This window comes from Heloderma suspectum, chromosome 11 (genome assembly GCF_057233095.1).
Source record: "Heloderma suspectum isolate Gila_16-S chromosome 11, 16-S_ref, whole genome shotgun sequence".
NCBI lineage: Eukaryota > Metazoa > Chordata > Lepidosauria > Squamata > Helodermatidae > Heloderma > Heloderma suspectum.
Window position 1 is genome coordinate 39508377 of NC_139468.1, and position 26739 is coordinate 39535115.

General features: G+C 49.5%; 1 protein-coding gene across 1 annotated transcript in view; it reads right to left on the reverse strand.

Annotated features, from left to right (window-relative positions):
• Positions 1-3156: 3156 nt before the first annotated feature.
• IGDCC4 (immunoglobulin superfamily DCC subclass member 4) overlaps positions 3157-26739 on the reverse strand; it is a 118869-nt gene continuing 95286 nt past the window's right edge. The window contains exons 15-20 of the mRNA XM_084816455.1: positions 25901-26071; positions 25571-25708; positions 25306-25411; positions 24206-24443; positions 11582-11743; positions 3157-7236 (exon numbers count right to left, since the gene is read on the reverse strand). Of these exons, the coding sequence (XP_084672581.1) occupies positions 6703-7236; positions 11582-11743; positions 24206-24443; positions 25306-25411; positions 25571-25708; positions 25901-26071 (1349 nt within the window). The 3' untranslated portion in view covers positions 3157-6702. The remainder of the gene's footprint in view (positions 7237-11581; positions 11744-24205; positions 24444-25305; positions 25412-25570; positions 25709-25900; positions 26072-26739) is intronic.

A 26739-nucleotide genomic window follows, 5' to 3' on the forward strand; every position in this document is an offset into this window, starting at 1 on the left:
CTGCTGTGTTGCCAAAATTTGTGGTGGCAAAAAAAAGTTGGATTACTGCTATGGAGTGATACTAGCTCAAATTTAACTTGTTCTCAAGGTAAAATTGACCTATTTACCACTCTGTACCCTCTACAGAGTGGTAAAAGGTCAAATTAGTTTAAGAACAAGCTAAATTTGAGCTAGTTACTGATCTGTAGCGCTTTGCCACCAAATTTATGTGCCAAACCAACCATTTTTTGTGCTGCCACTGCCCTGTAGAATTCCATGGAGCAGCCGTGGCAGGAGTGTGGTCCATGGGTGGGGGGCATCAGGGGGCAAAAATGCCCCCCAGACCACCCAAAGCTGCCTTCCCCTAGCCTATGGGATCCTACAGGATCCCATCTTGTCTACTATGGTTTTGGCCAGTAGGAAAGCCAATCCAGGGCCCCATCTATATGGCACCGCTTTGACCCCCCCATCGTTAGTGAGCAGCAGCGCGGCTTTGAATCACCATGCCCTGCCATATACTTGCGATGTACTGCGTACTTCCCTAAGAGACTCACTGTGCCCTTTTTGCCATTACACTGAAATGCGCAGCTGTGCGGTCCCATGAGTGTGAGGGTGCAACACTTCAGTGGCTGGTTTATATTTGAGGGGCTCTGCTGTGTCTTTCTGACCCTGTTTTAGGTAAAAAGTGGATGTTCTGTGCTTCATTTCCACACCATCCGTTTGTCAGTTCCCCAGCTTGAGATTCTCGCGATGGTTCACGCTCACAAGCAAAAGCGCTATGTGCTGAGCCATCACTCCAAAATGGTGCCCAGAGTGATGTTGCGCCTCCTCCAAGACCCTCCCCAGCCCTTGAGCACTGAGTCCAAAAGCAACCGTTGCAAAGATACAAAGCTGCAAAAGTGTGCGAAAGTGTGATTAAATACGAAAACGCCCCTCTGTGCCTCTGTAACTGCGCAGCTGTGAAGGGATGGGGGAAGTAAAGGGGCATCACAGAGTGACGCAGGTGCTACACACGCCTACAACACGCCCACCGCAAAATGCAAAGTCAGTTTGGGAAAGGGACAGACAGCTCGCCACCGTGGGGAAACCTGCAGCAAACGAAAAACATCAGCGCAAAACAACTCCTTGGAACTCCTCATTTTCTGGGCAAAAACCACGGATGGCTGCGAAGTGGCAACTATGTCATCGATCACGAGGGACCTCGACTCACAGCTGCCCCGGAGTAAAAGCCGGGTGTAGATGGGCCCCAGGAATAGATGCTCAATCAGCATTGGATGGGGCAGCATTCCCTCTGGAAAATCAGGTTTGTAATCCAGGTGTAGTCCTGGATTCAGTGCTGCTCCTGCAGGGCCAGGCTGCTGCTATAGCCAGGCATGTGTTTGTAGTTTCATCTGGTGCACGCAGCGACAGCCTTTCCTGGAAAAGGCAGATCTGGCCACCTACGCACGCTTTGTTTACATCTGGGCTGGATTATTGCATTGTGCTCTACGCGGGGATACCTTTTGAAGATGGTCTGATCCTGCCATCAGTTCAGAAATCAGCAGCCAGGCAGCTGTCAGGGGCCAGTTATTTGGACATATAACTCCAGTTCTGTTGTATCTTCACTAGCTTCTAACTTGTTTCAGGTTCAATCCAAAGTGCTGGTTACAAACTTTATACCCCCCAGCAGCTTGGTCTGAGGGCACTTAAAAGGCTGGCCTGCTCCCCTGTGAGTCTGCTCACCCCTTTGAGATCTTCCAGACAGGCCCTGCCTGTCTGTAAGAGATATGCTGGATCTAAGCAAAGGCCTCTCTAGTCCAGTATTCTGTTCCCACAGGGGCCAACCCCCAGACGTCCATGAAAAGGAAGCCCGCAAGCAGGACATGAATGCAATAGCACCCTCCCAGCCATGTCCCCCAGCCACTGGTACTGAGGCATACTGCCTCCGATACTGGTGGTAATATAGAGCCATTGCTAGCCTTATCCTCCAGTCAGAAGTGCCATGTTGGATCAGGCCAAAGGCTTCTCTTATCCAGCATTGCCAGCAAGTTGCCCATGGGAAGCCCACAAGCAGGACATGAGGGCAACGGCTCCCTCGCACTTGCGTTTCCAGCTGCTGCCATACTGCCGACAGCAGAGGTCATTGTATAGCCATTGATAGCCTTCTCCTCCATGGCTGTATCTAATCACCTTTTAAAGCCATCCAAGTTGGTGACCCTTGCTGCACCTTGTGGTGGCAAATTCCATAGTTCAACTACTTACTGTGTGAAGAAGTACTTTGTTTTGCCCTTCCTCAATCTCCCATCATTCAGCTTCATGCTATGAATCCAGGTTTCAGTATTTTGAGAGGTTATCTACTTTCTCCCCACCATGCACAATTTTATACACCTTGATCATGTCCCTTCCTTACTCACCCTTTTTGCTGTGCTAAAAAGCCCCAAATCTAATCTGAGGTTGGTCAGAGCCTTCCCTAGGCTTTAGAACTCCCTGCCCCAGGAGTTGGGTCCCTTCTCTCAACCTTCCGAAGGGCTGTGGAGGGAGCAATCCTATGGCCGCTAGTCATGTGGGTTTCTGGGAACTGACCTTGGAGCCCACGCTCCGAGGTTGGTTCCCGGAGAGCGCAGAACTGCCCCACACTCGGAAGCGGATCATGGAGTGGCCAAAACAGGGTGTTCCGGGGGGGGGGGGGGGGGCGTTCCAGGGCAGGGAAGGTGGAAATACTGGTATGACACATCCTACGCGTCGTCCGGTGTCCACCCCCCCACAGCCCCGACCTCCTGCAGCTAGACACCCGAAATCGGCTGTCTAGCCGCAGATGCAGGGCAGGAGAAGAGCAGAGGGGACGATCCCCTCCGTGCTCCTCCTGCCCTGCATTGGATAGGTGGTCGGGCTGCCTATCCCCATAGGATTGCGCTGTAAGAGTTCATTTAAAACTTTGTTGTAATGTTTAATGATTCTCTATCTAGTCTGGGGGTTGCTGCCTTATTACGGATGTTTAGTGATTGTGTATTGATGGGCAGCATGGTTTTATGTCACTTTTTTGTGAACATCAGCTGCGTTGAAGGCCACTTGTCTGGAGGAAATGCAGCATATAACTGCCATAGATAAATACATTGCTATCTGAGCCAGTAGCGGTTACCACATCTTGTGGCAGTGAGTTCCAAATACACTTATTAAAAAAGAGAGCATGGCAAAAAAGCAAAATCTACTGCTTTTATTTTCCTTTTTAAAACAAGCATGAGGTAGTTGTGTTAAGGAGAGAAAAAAACACAATAGAGAAATAGCAGTAAAAATGCTACGCTAGAACACACACTACTATTGTTTTTCCTTTTTATATAAAATTAAATAATATAAAGATGCTCTGAGGAAATAAAAAATAAATTGTCATACATTAAAAAGGAGGAAGAGAGAGAGATCAATACCTAAAATATTAGGTACAAGAACCTAGGGGCACCATCTGGCAGGAAACGTCTCCCATGTGAACCCCAGGGGAATGAATGGGAGACATGCATGGAGGTCCCATCCATTTCAGTGGGTCCTGCACAGGAGACATTCCCACAGGATCGTGGCCTATGTTAACACAAATGTTCAGGCTGGTGAGGTGACCCAGTAGCTGGAGAAGGTTCTCTAATTTTCGGTAGAAGTTGTTAGAAGCACTCGCAGAGTGTGTAATAAGAAGTTGCAGGATCTGCCTATCAAGGGCTGCTGCCCACCGAAACAGGTGCGCGTGGGGAGGCTGCCTTCCCGTTGAAATTCAACAGATTCCAGTGGTGAAGCTTCCCATGGACTAGACCGCATCAGCCTGCATGCAGCCAAGTGAAGTTCAAACATGCAACCCCCGCCCCGCCCCCGTCATTCTAAAATGGTACGATCCAGGAACAGCAGCATACCACTCCATTCAGCTGACTGTATAAGCCGGCCCTAAAAAATGGCAAGTCTTGGGCGCTGCCTCACTGGACCAGGGGTTTGTGTACAGCGGCGCGCTGGGGAACCTTCTTCTCACTGCTGCAAAACTATTATGAGATGGAGTTGTTGCAGCAGCGGGGAGAGGGGGAAACGATCCTCCCCACCCAGTCGAGAAGCTGAGTGCTGGTGGGAGCAGCCACTCTCTGGCCAGTATGTTGCTTCCCAGAGGAGGATGTGGGGTGGAGGGAAATTCCAAGGAGTATCTCCATGGACAGACTGTGTTCCTAGGTAGGCCCCTCACGCCCGTCCACCCCACACACTTCCCCGCATCTGGTTGTGAAGAGCAGGTTGGCTGGACCTAAAGGGCCTCTTTTAACCACTAGCGAGCCATGGGTCAACTGGTGAATATCTGCAAGGTGGATTCAGCCTGCAGGTCACCCGCCGTCTAGTGCTGATAGAAAGTTATTACCGAGAGTGGCCCGTGGACTGAAGGCAAGCAGGAAAGGGTCTCTGCGTTGTTCACACAGTGTTGTTCCCTTTGTAGGGCTCAATTATAGAAAGATGCTTAACTTTCTTTTTTTCTGGGAGAACAAGAAGGGAATCTACACTGCCCTCCACTTCTGACACCCCTACTTAAAACAGAATGTCATTTGCCAACCCGTCGTCATTACAGCAGGACTGTCGCTGTGCCTGCTTCTGCAGCTCTGCTGGTGCTGTTGTGGAGGGCTTCTGGCTGAATGTGGCTCTTACAAGAGGAGCCATGTGGTGCAGGAAACTCCAGCCTCAGACCCAGCTCCTCTCTTGATGTGGTGCAAGTGCAAACACAGCCGTCACACCAGCAGCTGTGCCGAACTGCAGCACATCTCGTGCATATCCATTGGGGAATGGACACAGTTGACACTTCTGTCAAGCAAGGCAAGTTGGCCATAAAGCCTGCAGTACAGGTGGATGTATTTTAGAACTAAAGGGGCAACATCACTTACTGAATTTCCAGTTGCCTCTTTAACCATCCTGATGTTCGTTCAGGAAAATCACACCCAAGCAACTGTGATTAGAAAATGTCCTTTGATTCAGTGTTACGCTGGAGACAATCATTTTTAAGAGAGCTGAAAGTGGCTTGAGAAAGACAAACACATCCTGTGGTGGGCATGAACATGTCTTTTGTTCTGCTGTTACCTCTGGTCAAGCAGGTTTGGCAGGTTTTTGAAACAATACAAAACCCTACCAAATCGATGTAAAAAGGTAAAGGTGTCCCCAGCCAGTCGTGTCCGACTCTAGGGTGCGGTGCTCATCCCCGTTTCTAAGCCGAAGAGCCAGCGCTGTCCGAAGACGCTTCCGTGGTCATGTGGCCGGCATGACTGAACACCGAGGTGCACAGAACGCTGTTACCTTTCCCGCCGAAGCGGTACCTATTTATCTACTTGCGATTTCTTGCTTTCAAACTGCTAGGTTGGCAGAAGCTGGGACTGAAGACGGGAGCTCACTCCGTCACGCGACACTCAGGTCCCGAACTGCTGTCCTGCCGACCTTCCGGTCTGCAGTTCAGCGTCTTAACCGCAAAACTGAGAGTATAAAGATGAACCAGCAGCCAGCTCTCTTTCGAACTGCCTTCAACTTTAAAGGAGCTATCATCTGTCTCTAGCCTTACTTTTCTCTATTTAGGTCTTTAAGCAGACTTATGTGGGGGCAGGGTGGGTTGAATTCTTTAACTATTACCTTAACTGAAATGCATTTTTGCAGTCTCAATGCAGATTTATTTTCAGCATTCACAGTGATGGATGTTATCAGATTTGGGGTTTAAAAAGGGGAGGGGTAGAAGTATAAATTTTGGCAAATTGATACTTATTATTAAAATATTAATATTTTTGAAAAAAATGATCAAGAAGTCTTTAAGACTTATTTTTAAAAAATCCCTTAAAGTTGAATTTCAAAAGCACTCCTTCCTCCTAATGCTGCATATGTAGTTACCAGGGTTGGAACCAGAAGTTGGCAAAGTTGGGCAGTTGACATTGTCCCCCCAACACCCAATGAAGGCGCCCACCAACTGCGAACTACTGGAACAGCGTGGTGGTGACAATCCAGTCAGACAAGAGGCACTGCACCCCAGCTCCATCCTGTTTAGGGCCTGCATCAGCAAAGTCAGAACCCCACCGTGCCCAGCGATAGTACAAGGGATTCTGGGATTCTCAGCCCATGTGACCTATTCCTTTCCACCTTTGCTTCCTTTTGCTCAGACAGTTCAGGGCCCCTGCTATGCCCAATTGTCAAAGGGGCCCTGCAAAAGCTGGAGTAGGAACCCTGTTTACCTTGCACAAGGCATATGAGCAGATCAACACCACTTGTACTGATGGTGTGAGGTCCGCAATGCAAGTCCCATGGGCCAACCAAGGCATTTCCCCAATAGTGACTGGCAGCACGGCAGCCCCCACATGTTGGCAGCGTGGGGTTGTGCGGGCCAGAGGGGAACGTCTTGGTGGGATGGAAAAGGCCCGAGGAAGGCTTTGCATTGCCTACTCCAGTACATTGCACCCCCTAGGCAAAAAGTTTGCTTGATTCTCAGCAGCCTCATTGCAGAGTGGATACTGCAGAAGGCAAGGGAAGGGAAATGACTCACAAGGCCAGGGGGACAGCAGCCTCTGGGCTCCCATAACAAAGGCAAAATACTTGGGAGGGGGCAGGTCTCTTTAGTCAAAACTTTAGGGAGGCACTCCTGTACGCCCTTCTCCTTCAAACCGTGAGTTGTGAGGCTGTTTAGTACCATCAAGGGCTAAGCCCTACGGAAAAGGGTTTATGTTACTTTTAGCTCTGCTGTGGTCATGGATTTAGTCAGTGCTCTCTTCAAAGATGGTGGACGCATGCCACGTTCTCAAATATGGGAGGCGAACTGATTACACTAGAGAGGCCACTACACAGGAGGGCCCGGGGCTGGCCTGTGGAGAAAGCATCGCACGGGGTCGGCTGTGTGTTCTCTCCCCCTTCCTGAAGGCAGCTGGAGTCCCCACTTCCCACCATGTCCAGGCTTTCACCAGCCTTGGGGAAGCCAGTGGCCATCTCCAGAAACCCAGCCGCCATCTTGTGAACCTGCGTATCAGTTCTTAGCAAGGTGCCAGGGGGCTCAAGGCCACCCTTGTCTCCTTGGTCCTGGGATTCTTTGCTGAGCCTCAGCTTAGGGGAGCTGGGAGAAGCCTCTTGAGACAGGTCCTCTGTGGGGAGGTGTTCTGGGTCGCAGTCCTTGGAGAGAGCCACCTCTGTGTCCAGCGTGTGAGACTGAGTGTCACAGTCTTGGTCAGAGGCCAAGAAATCGGAATGGACGATGACCTCTGCTTCCATCTGGTTGAAGCTGCTGGGTGTGTGTTCCTTGTTCACGTCGTTCTATATTAGAAACACATGAGGGAAAGAGAGGGAACACTGGTGAAATATTTCCACATGTCCCTACAATGTAGGCCTGACATAACAGGAGAAACATGTCCCTTCACAGAAGTGTCCAGGCAAACACTTGCTTCCCATTCTCATTTCTATACTGATTTTCCACACGGCCATTGGCCATGGTAGCCAGGGATGACAGGAATTGTAGTCCAACACCTCTAGTCGGCACCAGGTTGGGAGAGGGTGAAAGTTTATTCTGTTTGCCCTATGAACTCTGTGGGGTAGACATACTACGAGCATTCCTGTTTTGCAAACAGGAAACTGAAGTGATTCGTTTATGTCTTTTACTTGGAATGGCCAATTTTAGTTGATTAATCAGTTACATTAATTGGTTAAAAAGGTGCACCCAAGAAACCGGGCAACAGATTTTAAAGAAATGCTATCGTTTATGCAAGTACTCACAAAACATTCAGGTGCCTGGTGTACCTTTGGAAGAGGCATTCTCACATACAGAAGGGAAGGCCTCTTCCAACACAGTGCCAAATATACGTATACAGGCATGCCTCTTCTAAAAACAAACATACCAGGAACTGCCTAGTATTTTATTCTGAACTCTTGCGTTATTCTTGTCAATTTAATTTACTGTTTAAGTTGACTGACATCATCTCTGTTCTGCTGTTCAGCCTGTACCAGCCTCATGAGGTACCTCGTCCAGGGCCACACAGCATAGAGTTAAGGTCATGGAATCGACTGCCACAAGATTTGGTGATGGCCACCAGCTTAGACACATTCACGGAGAGGGAGAAGGCAATCAAGAGCTACTTGCCATATGCTCCAGAGAGTACATGCTCCAGAGAATGAATGCCTCTGAACTACCAGTTGTGGGGAGCAGGAGAAGAAGGGACCTATTGCCTCCATATGTCCTGCTTGTGGGTTTACCACAGGCATCTGGTTGGCCACTGTGGGAAACAGAATGCTAGACTAGATAGACCAAAGGTTTTTGCCCCCGAGGGCCACATGTGGCAATGAGTGGTTGTTCGGGGGTCACATGCCACTGGGTGTGTTTGAAACTGGTGCTGGATAGGGCCAGAGCCCCTCACCCTTATTCACACCCTCCTCCGCCCCCCCATGCACACACACAAAATCTCTCTCTCTCTCTCTCTCTCTCTCACACGCACACACACACACACACACTCATGGGGAGGACACACCCGGGGAAGGCATGGTTTATCCTTCCCTCCCTGCACTTTGTCTTCCCCATGTAAATCACACTCTTGCCAGCCTGCAACGCAACTGTTTGGCAAGCTGCCAGGAGCACAATTTACATGGGGAGGACGGGATAGACTTCTTCACCCAGCGCATCGCAAAACTACAAAATTTGCTACCGCAAGATGTAGTGACGGCCACCAACTCGGATGGCTTTAAAAGAGAATTGGACAAATTCATGGAGGAGAAGGCTACCAATGGCCACTAGTCACAATGGCTACGTGTTACCTCCAGTATCGGAGGCATTGTGCCTCTCAATATCAACCGCTGGAGAACACGAGAGGGAGGGTGCTGTTGCACTCACATCTGCTTGCGAGCTTCCCAAAGGCACCTCTTTGGCCACTACGAGAATGGCATCCTGGGCTTGAGGCTTGATCCAGCATGGCTCTTCTTATGTTCTTATGACAGCCTGCAGGGAAGACTCTCCTCCCCATCACAACTGCGCGCCAGCCAGCCTGCCAAGTAGTTCTTTTACAAGCTGGCAGGTGCATGTATTTCGATGGGAGACGCCAACATTTGGTGAGGAGGGGGCTTGGGGGCTTGCACAGGCCAAAGGGCTCCGCGTGCAGCCCATGGATGTCATAGAATCACAGGGTTGGGAGGGGCCTGCAAGACCATCGAGTCCAACCCCCTGCTCAGTGCAGGAAGCCTGATTCCCAGGCGGTCTCCCATCCAAGGACTAACCAGGGCTGACCCTGCTTAGCTTCCGAGATCAGGTGCATCCAGCCCTTTGCTCGGTGGTGGGTGACCTCATGTGAGATAGGACTTTGTTCAGGGCTGCTCTTATGTTCACAGAGTAAGCCTCTGGCAGAGGCATAATCTGAAGCTAAATCTCTCAGGTGTACACCCAACTTTCTGATCCGCAATACAGTGTTTAAAAAAGGGCCGGGGGAAAACAGACCTTGGGGATGAAGCCAATATTAAACTGCCATAAGAACATCCGAAAAGCCCTGCTGTATCAGACAAAGCGTCCATGTAGTCCAGCATTCTGTTTACACAGTGGCCAACCAGCTGTCGACCAGGAACCCACAAGCAGGGCATGAGTGCAACGGCACCCTCCTGCCCATGTTCCCCAGCAACTGGTGTACATAGGCTCACTGCCTCTGGTACTGGAGGGAGCACATAGCCATCAGGACTAGTAGCCATAGATAGCCTTCTCCTCCAGGAATGTGTCCAACCCCCTTTTAAAGCCATCCAAATGGGTGGCCATCACTACACCCTGCTGTAGTGAATTCCATAGCTTAACGACGTGTTGTATGAAGAAGCCCTTCCTTTGATCTGTCCTGAATCTCCCCCCAGTCAGCTTCATAGGATGACTCTGGGTTCGAGTATTTTGAGAGAGGGAGAAACATGTCTCCCTATCCACATTCTCCACACCAGGTATAATTCTGCAGACATATAGCTAAGCTGCTGACGAGCGAGATGAAAGAGCGGCCTGTGAGGACGGAGGCCCCAGCTAACCAGGGCAGGCCATGGCCTCCTGCCTGATGGGCCTCGGAAGGGGGAGCAGTTCCATCATGCCTGGATGGAGCTCACTTCAGTTGTGACCCTCTCACAAGGGACTGAGAGGCCTCTCATAGACAGGGCCTCTGGAATTCCTCTCCCTGCCCCAACCCCAGGCAGGCTTCTCTTGTTATAGATCAGCAGTGACATGCCGCACAGGTCCTGCACTGCTCCCTCATCAACCATGCCAGAAACACCAGCCCTCTCCCTCTGCACTCCTCAGGCAATCAGAGTCCCCGACTCAACCTCCTTCTCAGGTTCTCGCCTCAGCCTGCTTTTTCCTGCTATGGTGGAGAAACCTGCCTGCTAGCTAGATCTCTGGATCACAGTCCAGGTCATAAATATTTCAAGGGCAGCTCCAGGTTTGGAGGGGTCCCTGGCAGGATGCCCTCTGGCGGGCCTTGTTACTCAGTGCTGTCATCACCATCAGAGAGGGAGGGATGCTTGGACTGCCCTTTCTCCCCTCGCCCCAATCCTGGGTAGTGGTGGGAGCAGCCAGTGATCCTACTGCTACTACCAACTGCTTGCTCACCAGCAGTGAGTGAGCATTATCGGTGGCTAGGAGCAAGCAAAAGATCGGCAGCAGCGGAGGCAGTGGTCTGACCCGGTACAAGGGAGCATTTGATGTTGCCGGGCGGCAGCTGCTCCTTCTTGCTTTCCCCGTGAGAAAGGGGAGGGATCACAGCCCACGGGCAGAGCCCACGCTTTGCATCGGAAGCTTGCGGGCCCAGTCCCTGCCATCACCAGTGAAACGTCGCAGATGGTGAGAAAGTCTCTCCTGCAGACGTGGAAAGCCACTGCCAGCCAGAGTGGACAATACCGGGCCTCGGAGACAAGGAGTCTCTGCGTACAGCTCAGTGGTACCGCACACGCCTGGCGTACGGAAAGTCACAGGTTCAGTCCCCAGCCTCTCCAGGTAGGGCTTGAAGGAACTCTTGCAGGAGTCCCTGGGGAGCTGCTGCCACTCAGCGGAAAGGCAAGGCTAAGTGACGCGGGCCAGCCGTCCGACTCGGCCCAAGGAAGCGTGTGGCTGGTGGCTGCTCCACTAACCGCTTGCCACCACCCGCGGGGGAGTGACAAAGCAGCGGAGGCAGGAAGAGCTGCTGCCGCCAGGGGAGGAGGCGGGCATGGGAGGGTGAGTGGAAGGTGGTGGCAACATGAGCCACAGCCACGGCCCTTCCTGCAGGGCAGATGAAAGGCGCAAGGTTTGCTGCCATCCCAGGCAGTGGCGTGGCATCCAACGGGCCCTCCGGAGGGGCACCCGTGGTCCCCGCGGAGCCCAGAGGGAGACCCCCAGCAATGCTGGCAGCTGCCGCCGCCACTCCTCCTCAGGGCCTGGCAGTGGGACTTGCCGGGGTGCTGGAGCCTCCTCCCTGGCGCCCAATGAAGCCCACCCCTGGCAGCAGGCCTGCGGTGCGCTCTGCCTACAGAATGGGATTCCTTGTAGTCAACCAGACAACCAGGCGTGGTGAGCAAAAGCCAGGACCCAAGCAGAACCTCCCAGGCCCCCACGTTATGTGAGCCCATTAAGCAGGAAGAAGAAGATCCAGACCGGAAGTGTCTCCCTGCTGGGAATACGCACCGTGACCGCCTCGTAGACCAGAGCTTGCAACAAGAGCTTTTGCCCCCCGTTGGGCGCCATCTTCCACGATCTGTTCAAAGCCACGGTAGGCTCTTTGGGGACGGTGTCTCCATAGCTGGTCATGTCATTTGCCCAGCTGGCCAGCGATTTCTCCCAAGGAGGCTACGGGATGGAAAGGAAAGGAAATTGTCTCTAGTACTACACAGTTACACACGTATTTATGTATTTAAAATGTTTTTCTACTGCCCTTCATTCTGTTTAGAATGCCAGGGTGGTGTACAAATTATTCAATCACAACATAATATACAACAGTTTTTCAAAACCCAGCTAAACACCTTGATTCTTAAAAACATACACAAGTTAAAATGCCTGGGTGAACAAAAACATTTTTGCCTAGCACCAGAAAGATTGCAACATGGACACATCCCATAGCTCTAAAAGCAGCACTTGAAAAAGGGCTTTGGCAGAAGAACTTAATACACAAGCAGGCAGATTTGGGAAGACCCATATCCATTTAGGGCTTTTAACAGTAAAAATACCAGGACTTTGAATTGGATGTGAACAGGTAGCCAGTTAAGTTCTTTTAAAACTGGTGTAATATGCATAAAGACAGGCATGATAAAGGACAAAGAAGGCAGGGACCTAACAGAAGCAGATGAGATTAAGAAGAGGGGGAAAGAATACACAGAAGAACTATACAGGAAAGATCTTAATGTCCCTGATAGCCATGATAGTGCGGTCACTGAACATGAGCCAGGCATCCTAGAGAGTGAAGTCAAGTGGGCCTTAGGAAGCATTAGTAACAACAAAGCTAGTGGAGATGACAGTATTCCAGCTGAGCTATTTAAAATCCTAAAAGATGATGCTGTTAAAGTGCTGCATTCAATATGCCAACAAATCTGGAACACTCAACAGTGGCCACAAGACTGGAAAAGGTCAGTTTACATTCCAATTCCAAAGAAGGGCAACGCCAAAGAGTGTTCAAACCACCGCACAATTGCGCTCATTTCACATGCCAGCAAGGTGATGCTCAAAATCCTACTAGCTAGGCTTCAGCAATATGCGAACCAAGAACTACCGGAAGTACAAGCTGGGTTTCGAAGAGGCAGAGGAACTAGAGATCAAATCGCCAAAGTTCGCTGGATCATAGAGAAAGCAAGAGAATTCCAGAAAAACTTATATTTCTGCTTCATTGACTACGCTAAAGCCTTTGATTGTGTGGATCACAACAAACTGTGGCAAATTCTGAAAGAGATGGGAGTACCAGACCACCTTACCTGTCTCCTGAGAAACCTGTACGAGGGTCAAGAAGCAACAGTAAGAACCAGACATGGAACAACCGAGTGGTTCAAAATTGGGAAAGGAGTACGACAAGGCTGCATATTGTCACCCTGCTTATTTAACTTATATGCAGAGTACATCACGAGAAACGCCGGGTTGGATGAATCAGAGGTCGGAATTAAGATTGCCGAGAGAATTATCAACAACCTCTGATATGCAGACGATACCACCCTAATGGCAGAAAGTGAAGAGGATCTAAAGAGCCTCTTGTTGAGGGTGAAAGAGGAGAGTGCAAAAGCTGGGTTGAAACTCAACATTAAAGAAACGAAGATCATGGCATCTGGCCCCATCACTTCCTGGCATATAGAAGGGGAAGAAATGGAAGCAGTGACAGATTTTACTTCCTTGGGCTCCAAGATCACCGCAGACGGTGACTGTAGCCATGAAATTAAAAGACACTTGCTCCTTGGGAGGAAAGCTATGGCAAACCTAGACAGCATAGTAAGAAGCAGAGACATCACCTTGCCGACAAAGGTCCGTCTAATCAAAGCTATGGTTTTCCCAGTAGTAATGTATGGCTGTGAGAGCTGGACTATAAGGAAGGCTGAGCGCCGAAGAATTGATGCTTTCCAACTGTGGTGCTAGAGAAGACTCTTATGAGTCCCCTGGACTGCAAGGAGGGCCAATCAGTCCATCCTAAAGGAAATCAACCCTGAGTGCTCATTGGAAGGACAGATACTGAAGCTGAAGCTCAAATATTTTGGCCACCTAATGCGAAGAGAAAACTCTCTGGAAAAGACCCTGATGCTGGGAAAGACTGAAGGCAAAAGGAGAAGGGGACGGCAGAGGATGAGATGGCTAGATAGCATCACCGATGCAATGAATATGAACTTGAGCACACTCCGGGAGAGAGCGCAGGACAGGAAGGCCTGGCGTGCTATGGTCCATGGGGTCACGAAGAGTCGGACACGACTGAACGACTGAACAACAACAACAACAATATGCATAAACCTGATGTACCAACCAGATCTCTGGTGGCCATATTCTGCGCCAATTGAAACTTCTGAGCTGTCTTCAAGGGCAGCCCCTTGTATAATGCATTGTAGTAGTCCAAATGGGAGGTTACCAAAATGTGGATGACTATGGCCAGACTATTCTTGTCCGGAAATTCATGCAGCTGGCAGACCAACCGATGCCACTTTGGTCTCTAGTGACAAAGCCAGATCTAGGAGAAACCCAAACTGCACCCTGCTCTTTCACGGGGAGCGCAACCCCATCCAAAACAGAAGAAACACCAGTTCTCCAGCCTAAAAACCATCCACCCACAGTGCCGCCATCTTATGAGGATTCAGGTTGAGTTGATCAGCGCCTATCCAGACATTGATTCAACACCTCTATAGCTTCATCCGATTCAGATGACAAGGAATAATTAACCGGGTGTCATCAGCATACTGGTAGCACTTCACCCCATACTGTTGGATAACATCACACAGTGATTGAATATAGATGTTAAAAAGTATTAGGGATAAGACAGACCCCTGTAGACACCATAACAAAAGGGCCACGGGGTTAAGCACGGATCCCCCAGCACTACTTTCTAGTACCAACCATTTAGGTAGGAGCAAAACTAGGGTGTGCAGGGGCTCCCTGATTCACCTCAGAAGCCGCTTCAGGGCTCCCAAGGTGGGCCCAATTTGCTTCGGGCTGATTCGGGGCCAGCCTGACCTTCGGCCTCTGGACCCCCCAGCTCCTTACATGGGCCCTCAGGATGCACGTTGGCAGCCATCTTCCTGTTCTAGGGAGCCACCATTTTTAAAAGACGGCTGCTGATGTGCGTCCCGAGGGCCCAGAGCTTCTGGATCACTCTGAAGCGCTGCTGAAGCACTTCAGAGCAGCCCACCCTGCTTCATGCCACTTTGTGCCCTCTCTGCCTCGCCTCGAAAGTGGCCTGAAGAGGCCTGAAGCGCCCCGCTTTGGTTTGGAATTCAGGCTCTGGGGCAAAGCAGTGCACAGCCTTAAGCAGAACTACCATATCACTGGACCTCTCACCCCCACAGAGTTATGAATGGTACCCAAATCCTCAAAGAGATCAAGGAGAATTAACAGGGCCATACACCCCTCTCTCTCCCTCTCTACAGAGTTCCTCCATTGACCCAGGCTATTTCAGTGCCAAAGCCAGGCCTGAAACGGACATTGCTCACACACTTGGGAGTCTACCTTTGCAGTCTTAAGGGGGTTTTGTGGGGTGAGAGGAAATTAATATCTTGTTCATGCCAATAGGCATTCAGACCGTAAATTTACTCAATTTACTCCCAGAATGGTTCTTATATGTCTCAAAAGGCAGCTTCTTCCCTTCGTCAAAATCACTAAAAGCACTGGGTTCTTATCTTTGTGAAGGGATTCTCCTGTGTTGTGCTGTGCTGTGCTGAGACACAGTCCAACCCTGACTGGACTATGAGCAAGGCAGGAAGATGGGGACAGACAGACTTCAAAAGACTAACCGGCGTTGCAGGCTGGGTAGCCGGCACAGCAGCAAGAGAGGAATCAGACAGCAGAGCCACTGACAATACTTTTTTAAACTGGAGGCTAAAATAAAAACAAATGGGAGGCTTACGTGGCAGCAAGCAGCCTTTGACTTAACTCGCATGAAAGGATCTTCTCCTGAAAGCTGTGGCTGGATGACCAAACCCAACAGGCTTCCAGGCTCAAAACCTCTCCCTCCGTAAATAAGGCCCAAACTCACACCCCCGCTGTGTTTTTCAATCCCTAAGCAGCAAATGTTACCTTGTTTGGAGGTCTAATTAAATTACCTGGCCAGAGAAGAACTTATCCAGACTCTTTTCCCTCCCTCTCCTTTTGCCACAAACCACTTTTTGCAACAGCTGGGTCTGTGGGAAATGTGGCCTTCGAGAGTTCAAGCTGTTTAGCCATCATCAAGCTGGTTGTTGGCAGTTTCCAGCGTGGACCTGTTTCTCCGGGTTCTAGAGGCACCCAGCTGGTCAGACGGAATAGCAAATGATGCCCCGCACCCCTGACCCAAGTCATAGTGCATAAGCCAGTCAAATTATTTTGGCATTTGAACCCTGCTGACAAAACCTTATTATGCTATAATAAATTTGTGAGTCTTCAAGATGCCACAAAACACTTTGTGGCTTTTAAACACAAAAGAAGAAGAGGTCCCTCTGCTTCTCCACATCTGTTCACCTTTCTCTAGCAAGTCCAAACCCCTGCTGTCAAAGAGGACTATGCACCCACCAGAGCCCGGCCTCGTGGATCATGCAACCAACAGGTGCCATCCAGAACGATGCTTTCAGAGCCAAGAAGATCCAGGCACAGTCAAGCAAGTCAAACCAAGCCACACGACACACGGACATATTACCTTGCCTCTAGTCCAAACACTGTTGCTCACTTTTGCTGCAGTATCACTTCTCTCCCTCTGTGGAGACAAGGGTCCTGGGCCAACCCAGAAGGAGCAACAGGGAAGGAAGGCCTCTGGCACTCCGTGGGACAGGTGAGTAGCCAGGGCACCTGCCCTCCCCGTTGCTAGGAGCCTCCTTGCCACAATGGCAAAGTGTAGTAACTGGCTGGGCACCTCTTTCTGCACCACCAGGCACGAGCTTAGAGTGGTGTTGTTACGCAATTTTGGATGCTGGGTGTAACTGTCTTATAGCCCCCTTCATATCTTAAAATGCATCACTTCACGTCAAAGGGCAGGTACTCCTTCCACACCGCACAGCTGCTACATTCCTGATGCCAGAGTAATAATAAGGTATTTGTAAAGATTCCACACACGTGAAGGGTGTCACATTTTAAACTCACTTCAGGTGCAATCCTATGTGTGCTTAGAAGGAAGAAAGTCCTACAGCTGTCAGCATGTCCCAGCCAGCCATGCTGGTGAAGGGATTCTAGGAGTTGTAGGACTCCGTTCTGTCTAAATATGCATAGGATTGTGCCTTTAATTCATCATGTCACACTAGCATGACTACAGAAATAAAACAGGATTTCCTTCTGCTGCCCAGATGCTGAACACACTTACTTAGGAGTAAGCACCATTTTCTTATAGGAAAGGATTATATATATTAATTACAATTTAAAAATAAGTATCTGTCACCATGTACAGCATTTTCCCATGGAAAACCTGCCTGGTTTGCTGTTGTGGTTATTTTGTTGGGACTGACTGATATGCATTTATGCATGACTGAAGGAGAAGCACTCTATATAGGGGCACCAATCATTACTGTCCTAATTACAGCCTTTAAATATGGTTAAACATCCTATAGTATCCTGCTATTCTATTTCTACAATGCCTTCATCTCTATTCTTTTCTCCTGCCTTTTCTCCACCCTGTCTTCTTTTTCAGCCTGCAATCCTATGCACATTTACCTCAGAGTAAGTCCTATTGATCTCAGTGGGGCTTACATCTGAGTAGACATACTTAGGATTGTGCTGCAACTCTGTTTTCAAGCTGACACAAGACACACACACACACACCCGCCATGTTTACCAAAAGAACAGCTTGCTGGTTACTGCATCATATTTGCTTGAAAAAAGGGAGTTGGACACCCCAAAACGAGCAGGGGCAGATAGGAATCGTTGTAGCACTCCTGTGCTGTTGCAAACCTGAAGCTGGATGCAGAAAGACAGTGCAGAATCCTCTTTAGCCAGGAAGGGCTGGGGAGATTGCAATTTTTTCCCCCCTTTCAGATTCTGGGAGTCTTGCAGGACTGAGGAGAGGAGACCCACAGCATCTCATTCTCTGTCTCAGGCTTGTCCATGCCACACGGCCCACCTTGTGCACCAGCTTTCACGAGGTCCAGCTTACTCCCCCCCAAAAAGAAAGAAGCAGTGGTCCTGGCAGGGACAGGACGGGGGTTGTGATTCGCCGCCCCTTCCTGCTCCGCCACCTGGTGCGGGCGCTTGGCCCCGCATCATGGTGGCGCCGGCCGCACAGCTGGTGAATAGCTTTTGCTCTCAGGCATTCCGAAGGGGGTGAAGATATTTTTATTTTAATTTATTTGTTACATTTTTAGTTGTTACTTCTATGGAGTTTTAGTCTTTTAAGTGTTTGTAACTCTCCGAGAGAACACTAGTTATCGGGTAGATTAGAAATGTGATAGATAGATAGATAGATAGATAGATAGATAGATAGATAGATAGACAGACAGACAGACAGACAGACAGACAGACAGACAGAAATATATCTGAGCTTTTCTCCAAGGAGCTCAGCGTGATATACATGATCCTCCTCTTCATTTTATCCTCACAGCAACCCTGTGAGGTAGGTCAGGCTGAGAGTCAGTGACTGGCCCAAAGTCACCCAGTGAGCTTCGTGACCAAATGGGGACCAGAACCCGGATCTCCCAAGCCCCAGTCCAACACTCTGACCACTACACCACACCGTCTCTCACTGTCTCCTCCTCCGCCACCACCGTGTCCTTATGAGGGCACTGAAGTGCTCCTCTGATAGGCACCAAACAGCCTCTCCTCTATCAGTGGTAGGCAGCAGACGCCACTTTAAATGTCCCACAGTGCTGCAGAGCAATGCTACATCAGTGCTGCGAGGCCCTGAGGGCAATTTCAAATGGTGTCTTGTAGGCCTTCCCCTGACACCTAGGGAGGGGAGGGGAGGGGAGGGGAGGCATCAGCAGGCACGGCTAGGGTGCCCCCTCCAAACAGCTGCCTGGGGAAGCCTGATGATGGGGACACCCGCCCCCCACCCCAGTTTCTTTCTTGGATTATAAAGAGAAATATAACCAAAGCCTTTCCGGCGCTTCTGGAAAAAGAGGAGATAAAGCGGAGCGGAGGAACCTTTCCTGGCATCTGTCGAGCACACTGCTCTCCTGGTACAAAGACAGCGCTGGGGACGCCAAATCGGAGCGAGACGCTTCCTGACACGAGCCTGACCTTGGCTCAAGTCAAGCTGGCCTCCTTCCTGCCTCAAAATGGGGGAACCAGATGTTGCCTTTTTCTGTTCAGCTCGTGGCAATTCACCAGATGTGAATGGGCAAAAGGGGTGAGCCAGGCACGCGAAGGGCTCCCTCACGCCCATCATTTCACTAGGGCAGCGGGTGACCCTCTTTGGGGCAAATGCACCCCCTGCCAAGTCCTAAGCCTGGACCAGTGCTGGCCCCAGGTAACTGAGGCTCCTGGGCAAGGCCCCCTCCATGGTCCCTCCCTCAGTGAGTCTGCCTTCTCATGGCCGTCGTCTCCAGCTGCTTGTGCTCCTCTCCCTGTTCCTTGTCATTGCGCACACTTGCTTGCCTGGCCTGAGCTGTTTGTGCCGTCCCTGCTGCAGGTCGGCTGCCTCACCCTCGGAACAGGAGTGTCGAACCTCCAGCCAGGGGTCCCAATCCCTCTGGGGTTCCATGCCTCCTTCCCCATATCCCCAGGAGGGTTACGCTCCCCCTGACCACCTGTAATTTGATGTTTTCCCGGTTTTTGTGCATCCTGCCCCCCATTATGAAAGGCTGAAATGCTTCTTCTGAGCTTAGGGACTGACAGTAAGAGCTTTAAGCTAAAATAGGTTGGTATTTTTGACCCCACTCCTTTTTGCCTTCAGCCCTGTCCACCCGCTGGAATGCAGCCCCCCACCCCACCCCCGAGAGCTTCTCCAAAACTGAATCCAGACTTCAGGCTGAAAGGGGATCAACACCAATGGCCCTATATGTAACACATGGAGATGCAAGAAAAAGGGTTCTTTTGGGTCACATGAAACAAGGAAAGCCAACTTTGATTATCTTCACACAAGCAGAACATACAATGCCCAATATACAGCTTGCACCATGTCACAGCTACTGTGATCCAGATCCCATGTGGGCAGCAGAAACCGTGATGGCTCCTCTTTTTTTCTTCCCAAGAAATCTGCTACTTTTTAAAACAGATGCTGAGCTTTATACCACATTTCTGGGGATGCCAGCGGAATTTCTTCTCTGACAACACTGACAGAAATTGGTAACTGATCTGTCAAGAAGGGTTTATGTAGAAGGAAATTAATGGATTAAAGCAACTGATGGGTAGAAGCTCAGAAAGCTGGAGTTTTATCCAGCTGCTTCTTGTGGCTAAAACTGACCACAGCAATATTACAAAATCTGAGCCAGGCTGGGTTAGGGTTAGTTAATCAAAGGCGCCAGGACAAAGGAAATGAATTTGCAAAGGCAGGATTAGCCAGCAGGGTCTCTCAGTGGCTATATTTAGTAGAAAAAGGCGTCTGGGATTTGGGGGGGGGGGTCCAAGACAGAATACCACCCCACACACCACTTGCTCAAATTCAAAACAGCTCAGATGGAACAACTGCACGGGAGTGTCTACCCATGTTTCCGGTAAAAAAGAGGGCTGTTCCTCCATATTTTCCCAGCAGCTTTAAGCTGGGGGGCGAAATGGAGACTCTTGAAGAAGTTTCAAGATGGGTGGGTCTCTTCCCTTCTCTCACCAAGTGCTGAAAGCAACCGAGAACTCCGTCTCCAGGAGCTCCTGTTGGGCAGGTTTCGGCACAGACTGTGTATCTGCTCCCCCCTAGTGGCTGGCTGGGGCTGTGGAGACCAGGTGGAAGATGCCATCCTGCCCAGCTCAGAGCGGAAATGAAAGCACTGGCAGCTGCTGCGCTCAAAACGGTGCAGGCCAAAGTACCTCTTCAGCTCACAAGGGTCCTGTAAAGCCCTGGATTGCCACCTTTCTTTCTGGCAGGGCTAACACATGATACAGGGGTGTGTGTGTGTAAGGAAGGGCTGGACAAGAAACCATTTGTGGACCCTGTCCCTCTAACCCTCAGCCCCGATGATTCACGCAAGCAAGCCAAGTTGCGCGCAAAACACGTTACAGGTCTGTCTGGAGGCTTACATAGATGCCTGCTTCGTTCGGCTGAGGGCAAGCCTAGTGTCGGGCTGCCTTCAAAAACTGCTCTGAAACATCAGCTGGTCCAGAACGCTGTGGCCAGACTGTTGACCAGGGCCAGATACAGAGAGTATGTGGCTCCCTTGTTACAGCAGCTTCACTGGCTACCAGTCTGTTTCCAGGCAGAATTCAAAGTGCTGGTTATGATCTATAAAGCCCTATTCGGCTTGGGACCAGGCTACCTGAAAGACCGCCTTCTCCCATACGAACTTGCCAAGGTGTGTCGCCCCTGCAGTGGGAGTTGAACTCTTAGGTTAGAAGTGCCAAGATAGTGATAAGTCAGACTCAAAGGTTTACTTACAAGGAGTACTTTATTGGGTAACTTACAGCACATAGGCGTACCCAATGGTTGGATCAGACAGCTTCTCTGAACCACGAGCCATGGGGTACAATGGGTCTTATACCCTACATGCTGGCAATAAGGCAGCATAACAGCAGCAAGCGCCCCTAGCGCTCATTCCCAGCGTAAGCCAGCAGTGCCTGGTTCTCAAGCACAGCTACCTAAGATAAACAAACACACAGCTTCACTTCTCAGGCACGGCCTGATAAGGCTTTCTACTCATTAGTAAGGAAGGCTGTTATCGGCCCTTTGAATCATCTTCACATGCTCAGAGGCTTACTAGCAAGGGAATTGCACCAATAATGAACTTAAGCAAGCATTATGGATCTCTAGGCCCCTCTAACACTATAAATGACCTGGCTACGCTCCTGGGGCCAATACACAAGGCCTTAAGATCTCCAAGAGAGGCACTTCTTTCAAAACCATCACCTTCAGATGCACGTTTAGTGGCGACACGAAAGAGGGCCTTCTTGGTGGCCGCTCCCAGGCTGTGGAACTCTCTTCCAAAGAGGGCTAGGTTGGCTCCCTCTCTGCGGTCCTTCTACCAGAAGGCAAAGACCACTTTATCCAAGAAGACCTGTGGCCCATAAGTGGGTCTGTTGGGTTGGGTGCTGTGTATTTTTTAATTCTGTAATTGTTATGTTTTTATTGTATTTTAATGTATTCTTTTAATCAATTTTAGTTGTGCCTGTAAGCCGCCTTGAGTGTCATTTTTTGGTAGAATGGCAGAGTACAAATCAAATAAATAAATAAATAAAATAGTGCATCCAAGGCAGAAGCAGAAATTGAACCCAGATCCAAGCCCAATTATCCACACATTAGACCACACCAGCATAATGTCTGCCTTTAATGAAACACCACCCTAGCCAATGCTGTCTGCTGAACTAAAGCACCTACCACCTGCCTGCCCATCACCCTTCGCTTGGGTTCCAGTTTGATAACTGCTTTCTCTTGATGCTGGATATTTCAGGGCCAGCCAGGGACCAAGAAGGAATGGGTGATTGATGGAAATGTGGAATCCCATGTGCTCACCACGCACTTGTTTCAGTCGATCTCCTAATTACCTTACACATTCTCCACAGGCTACAAAGGCAGACATAAACAGATTAACTAAATTAGGCCAATTAAACATTCCCTAATGAAATGAAATTCTCCAGACAAACTCTGGGAAGAATTAAGGGGTGCGGGGGGGAGGAAGGGAGGAAAGGCAAAGATGGCACAATGGCATGGAAATAACTTGCTGCGAGAAAACCAAAACAGACGCAGAGAAATATCAGGGCAAAATGCACCACGGTGGAGGTCTGTCAGGACAGGCACATCTGTCCATCTATAAAATATGGCAGCCTGCAGCACCTTCCTATGGAAATCTGTGCAAATCACAGTGTTCTCCTGCAGAGGATGGTAGCCAAGTCCCAGGGAAGCAAGATGGTGCCTCGTGACATCTTGTATCCTGCCCATGCAATTTGTTGATGCCAGACCCTGCGTGTAGGAGGACAGGATCTAACGCACATCAATAACATCTGGAGAACGGTAAGCGGAAGCCATAGCAGCGCTTGCTTATAGTTCTCAGGGATGTGATTTGCTCCAGTTTTGTACCACAGAGGTTCCCTCTGGCACTCCAGTTTGGTTAATATTTTCTACACTATTCTAGACCAGGACTGGCCAATCTCTTCTTCTCAGGGCCCCACTGTATTCTCCAGACAGTGGCCTGGGGGCCAGTAATGTGCTTTGCTATGCAGTATGACCTCTTCTCAGATGGTCAGGCTTAGGAGGTGCTCATGGAATTTCACCAAAAGCAAAAGTGCAGGGGGGGGGGTCCTCCTCAAGGAATGTCAAGGGAAATCAAAAGAGTTTTGTGAAGACTAACAACATTTCGCGGGGGGGCAGTGGTGTCGGTGTTGCACACCCATTTATTATGAAGTGGGTGCCATTTAGCAGCCATAAGAGCTTTACAGTCAAGTAGCAAGGCAGGTGTAACATTAAAAATGTGTGGATTCCCTTTTTCTTACAACTTAAAGGCATGGTTGTTGGCTTCCCTTTTTTTCTTATGAGCAACACTATGGGCAAATGTTTCTCCACACCATGATTACAATGATGGTGGTCATGTTATCAACTGGTGTGGGCTGCTTGGAATGCTCCAGGATTAGAAGATGCTCACTAGCTTCTAATTAATTTCCAGGTACATGTCACGCTGCGGGATTTAACCTAGAAAAAGCCCAGCGAGCTTGGGACCAGATGATCTCCTCCCATCCAAACCTGCCTATTTGTTTAAGATCTGCATCAGAGGCCCTGGTCCGGGTGCCACCACCTTCAGAACTGAGGCAAGTGGCAACCAGAGACAGTCAGGGCCTTCTCAGTAGTGGCACCACAGTTGCAGAATGCTCTCCCCAAGGACATTCTGCTGGTGCACAACTTTGTTGTGATTTCACTGTCAGATGAATTTTATTCTCCCAGGCTTTTAAATTATAATTCCTGCTGTTTCCTGTTTTATTGCTGCTTTTACATGTATTTCTAGCTGCTGTTTTTACAGCTGGTACAAATTGTAATTGGTTTTCGAGGTCAGCTGTTGGACTGGAAAACTTTTGCATTGTGTTGTAATGCTAACCATCTTGGAAACATCAGCTGAAAGGCAGCCTAGACATCTTTTAAATCAGTGGTGGGGAACATAGGGCTCTCCGGATCTTGTTAGACTACCATCATCGCTAACCAGACTGATGGAAGCTGGAGCCCAACGAAATCTAGGGAGCCACAGGTTCCCCATAAGTGTTTTATACAATAAATAAAAGATCCATTAGGTAGGGCCACCCAAGGCCAAATTAAATTGGTTTTACACCTGATTCGGGCCTTTGGATGGCCAATTGGCTAACCCTTCTCCAGGCATTCAGAGTGATAACATGAGGCAAAGGATTTTGTAAATGTTTAAAACTAGAATCCAAAGAATGCATCCTTTCCTCTCCTATTAAGAATGTCAGGAAACAACATTGGATCCATCCCTTGACATGCTGCAGGACCTCCCACAAGCATTCAGGATATTTCCTCTTGGAAGTGGTTTCAGGGCGGGGGGAGAAGCAGTGGGTTCCAACAAATGGTGACTAAAGGGCTACTGGCAATACCTTTCGTTTGATATGGCCCATGCTGTCATCAAGAGAACTGTCATGGATGAGGCCCTGCACTTCACTCAGTTCCACTATGTCTGTCGGTGGCGAGGGAGCGCTGTCAGAGATCGGGGTCATGAGGGACTCCAGTTCGTGAGAGTTAGATGGGGTCACAGGAAGTGGCGGTGCCTGCCGGCTCTGGGGATAGTACGCGTGGTTCCCAGCTGCCTGGGAATCCAGACCTGGCACAGACTCCCTGCAGGAGGGATCGAAAGAAAACATGTTCACCAACCAGAAACTAAATGTCCCCCCGCCTCACATCCCCCACACACCCCAGGTCATCAGGAAACACTGCCCCCAAGTCCCATACGAGCCAGACTCCCCAGAAGGATCCCAGAGGCAATGGTATCGAATGCTGCTGAGTGGCCCAGCAGAACCAGGAGAGGTTCTCCCACCGTCTGGTTCTCAGCATATGACACCCACCCAGGCAACCAAGGCCGCTTTACTGATGGTACTATTGCTAGGGCCCACTGCACGGTAGGATTCGCACTTGACCAATAGTAGCTTGGCATTCCATTACTGCTCTTTCACTTGCTGTCAGATGCTGAGAAATCTCAGCTTGGGAGTCCCACGGATGAAGCACCACCTTCTGTGCACAGAAGTAACGAGAAATACGGTATTCAGGGGAGCTAAGGAGGCAGAATGAGGTGGTAAAGCCATGAGCAGACAGTATGACTTCATTCTGCAGGTAGGGGAATAACCATTGTAGAATGTGCACTCAATTCAACAAACCTCCTGCAGGAAGAAAACTAGCATAGCAGGGAGGATAAAGGTTTTAGGCAGACTACGGGCTGTTCTGCTAGTTTTCTACTTGCAGGGAGGTGTTTTTGTTTTTTTTACATATGGAAGCATTCAAAAACTGAACCCCAGGCTCGCAGCTTAATGCCGTAGAATCCATTCTGCCAACTCACAGTTCTACTAATTCATTCTGCTGCGTGTGTAGATCCAGCTTGAGCTCCTGAACAGAGGGCAGGAGACAAATATGACAGAGAGACAGACAGGGCTGCTTGCTTCAATATGGTTCAGTGTACCTCAGGCCAAGGTAACGCAAGACCTACCTGGGCTTGTTGTTGCGAAAGCTGGCACACATGCAGAAGAGGACACACAGCAAGCCCAAGCAGACTCCCACGATGATCCCCGTGACAGAGTGAACATCCAGCATGTCTAGCAGGTGAAGGACACAGGAGAGAGTCAACATTTCCGGGAAGAGGAAGAACCCAAGAGAATATGAGCGGCACCAAGGTGCACCTTGCACCGTACGGAACACCAAGGCATTTTGGTAAAGAACCGTCCCACAAGGCAGAAGAAACAAGAAGCCGGTACCTGAAAACACCTCCCGCAAGGTTTGTACTTCCTTCACATTGGAGTATGGTCCGGACCCAACAGCCGTTTTCGCTCCCATTTTGAAGAAATACCTGGTGTCACTCTCCAGCCCATGAACTTCAGTGCTAAATATATTGCCTGAACAAGAGAGGAATTCAGGATGTGCTCAACCCTTTCAGACTGCAGTTGATAACACTGCTGATGTTCCACTGCTGGCAGGTAGGTACAAGTGGAAGCTGCGTTCTTCTCCAAACACACACACACACACACACACACACTGTACACACATACACACACTATAGTTCCCTTTGTGCATTTACATATATTAACCTTCTTTTGTCAGCAGAGTCCACATCTCGTCAGGCTGAGTGTCGTTGGCATTGTACAAGATGACGTACTCCACGATTATGCCATTTGGTTCAGAGGGGGGGCACCAGTGAACCTGGACAGCATATGGGTTGATGGGCTGCAACCGCAAATCTGAGGGAGGAGTGGATGGCCCTACATGAACAGAAGAGAATGCAAAAGGAGGAGAGCTTAGTGAACACTCATTAAGGCCATAAAATGAACATCCTCAACTCCTGTCATCTCCAGCATTAAACTAGTTGTAAATGGAAATTACAGGTGGATTCTGCCCACCCATCAATGCAAAGGGAGGATTAGGAGCTAAGAAACAGTCTGGTTTCCAAAACTTTGTGAGCGAATGCCCACACATTTTCAGACTCTTCTCCATTAGCATATACCTGCCCATGGACTAAGATCTGCCTCGAAAGCACTTCTCCGGGTTCCATCAATGTCAGAGGTGAGGCAGCTGGTGACTAGAAATAGGGCCTTTCCTGTACTGGCACCATGCTAGCAAACTGGAATAAATCAACATGTACAACAACAAAAATAGAACTCAACAGCAGCCTGATGAGATAAAATAACACATTTCTCTGCTGGCACCCAGTTTGTTGCCCTGCTAGGCTGCTGTCGCATTCTGTTTTCTATTGTTATACATTTGAATTTGTTAATGTTTTTACCAGTATTGGAAGCCACACTGAGAAGAGTGGGATATCAAACACCTAAATAAATAATAAAAAGGGGCTAGAAGCTTGGTTTAAAAAAAAGAAAACAAGGGTGTGTTTACATGACTTCGTGTGGTAGCTACTACTTAGCCAACATGGAAC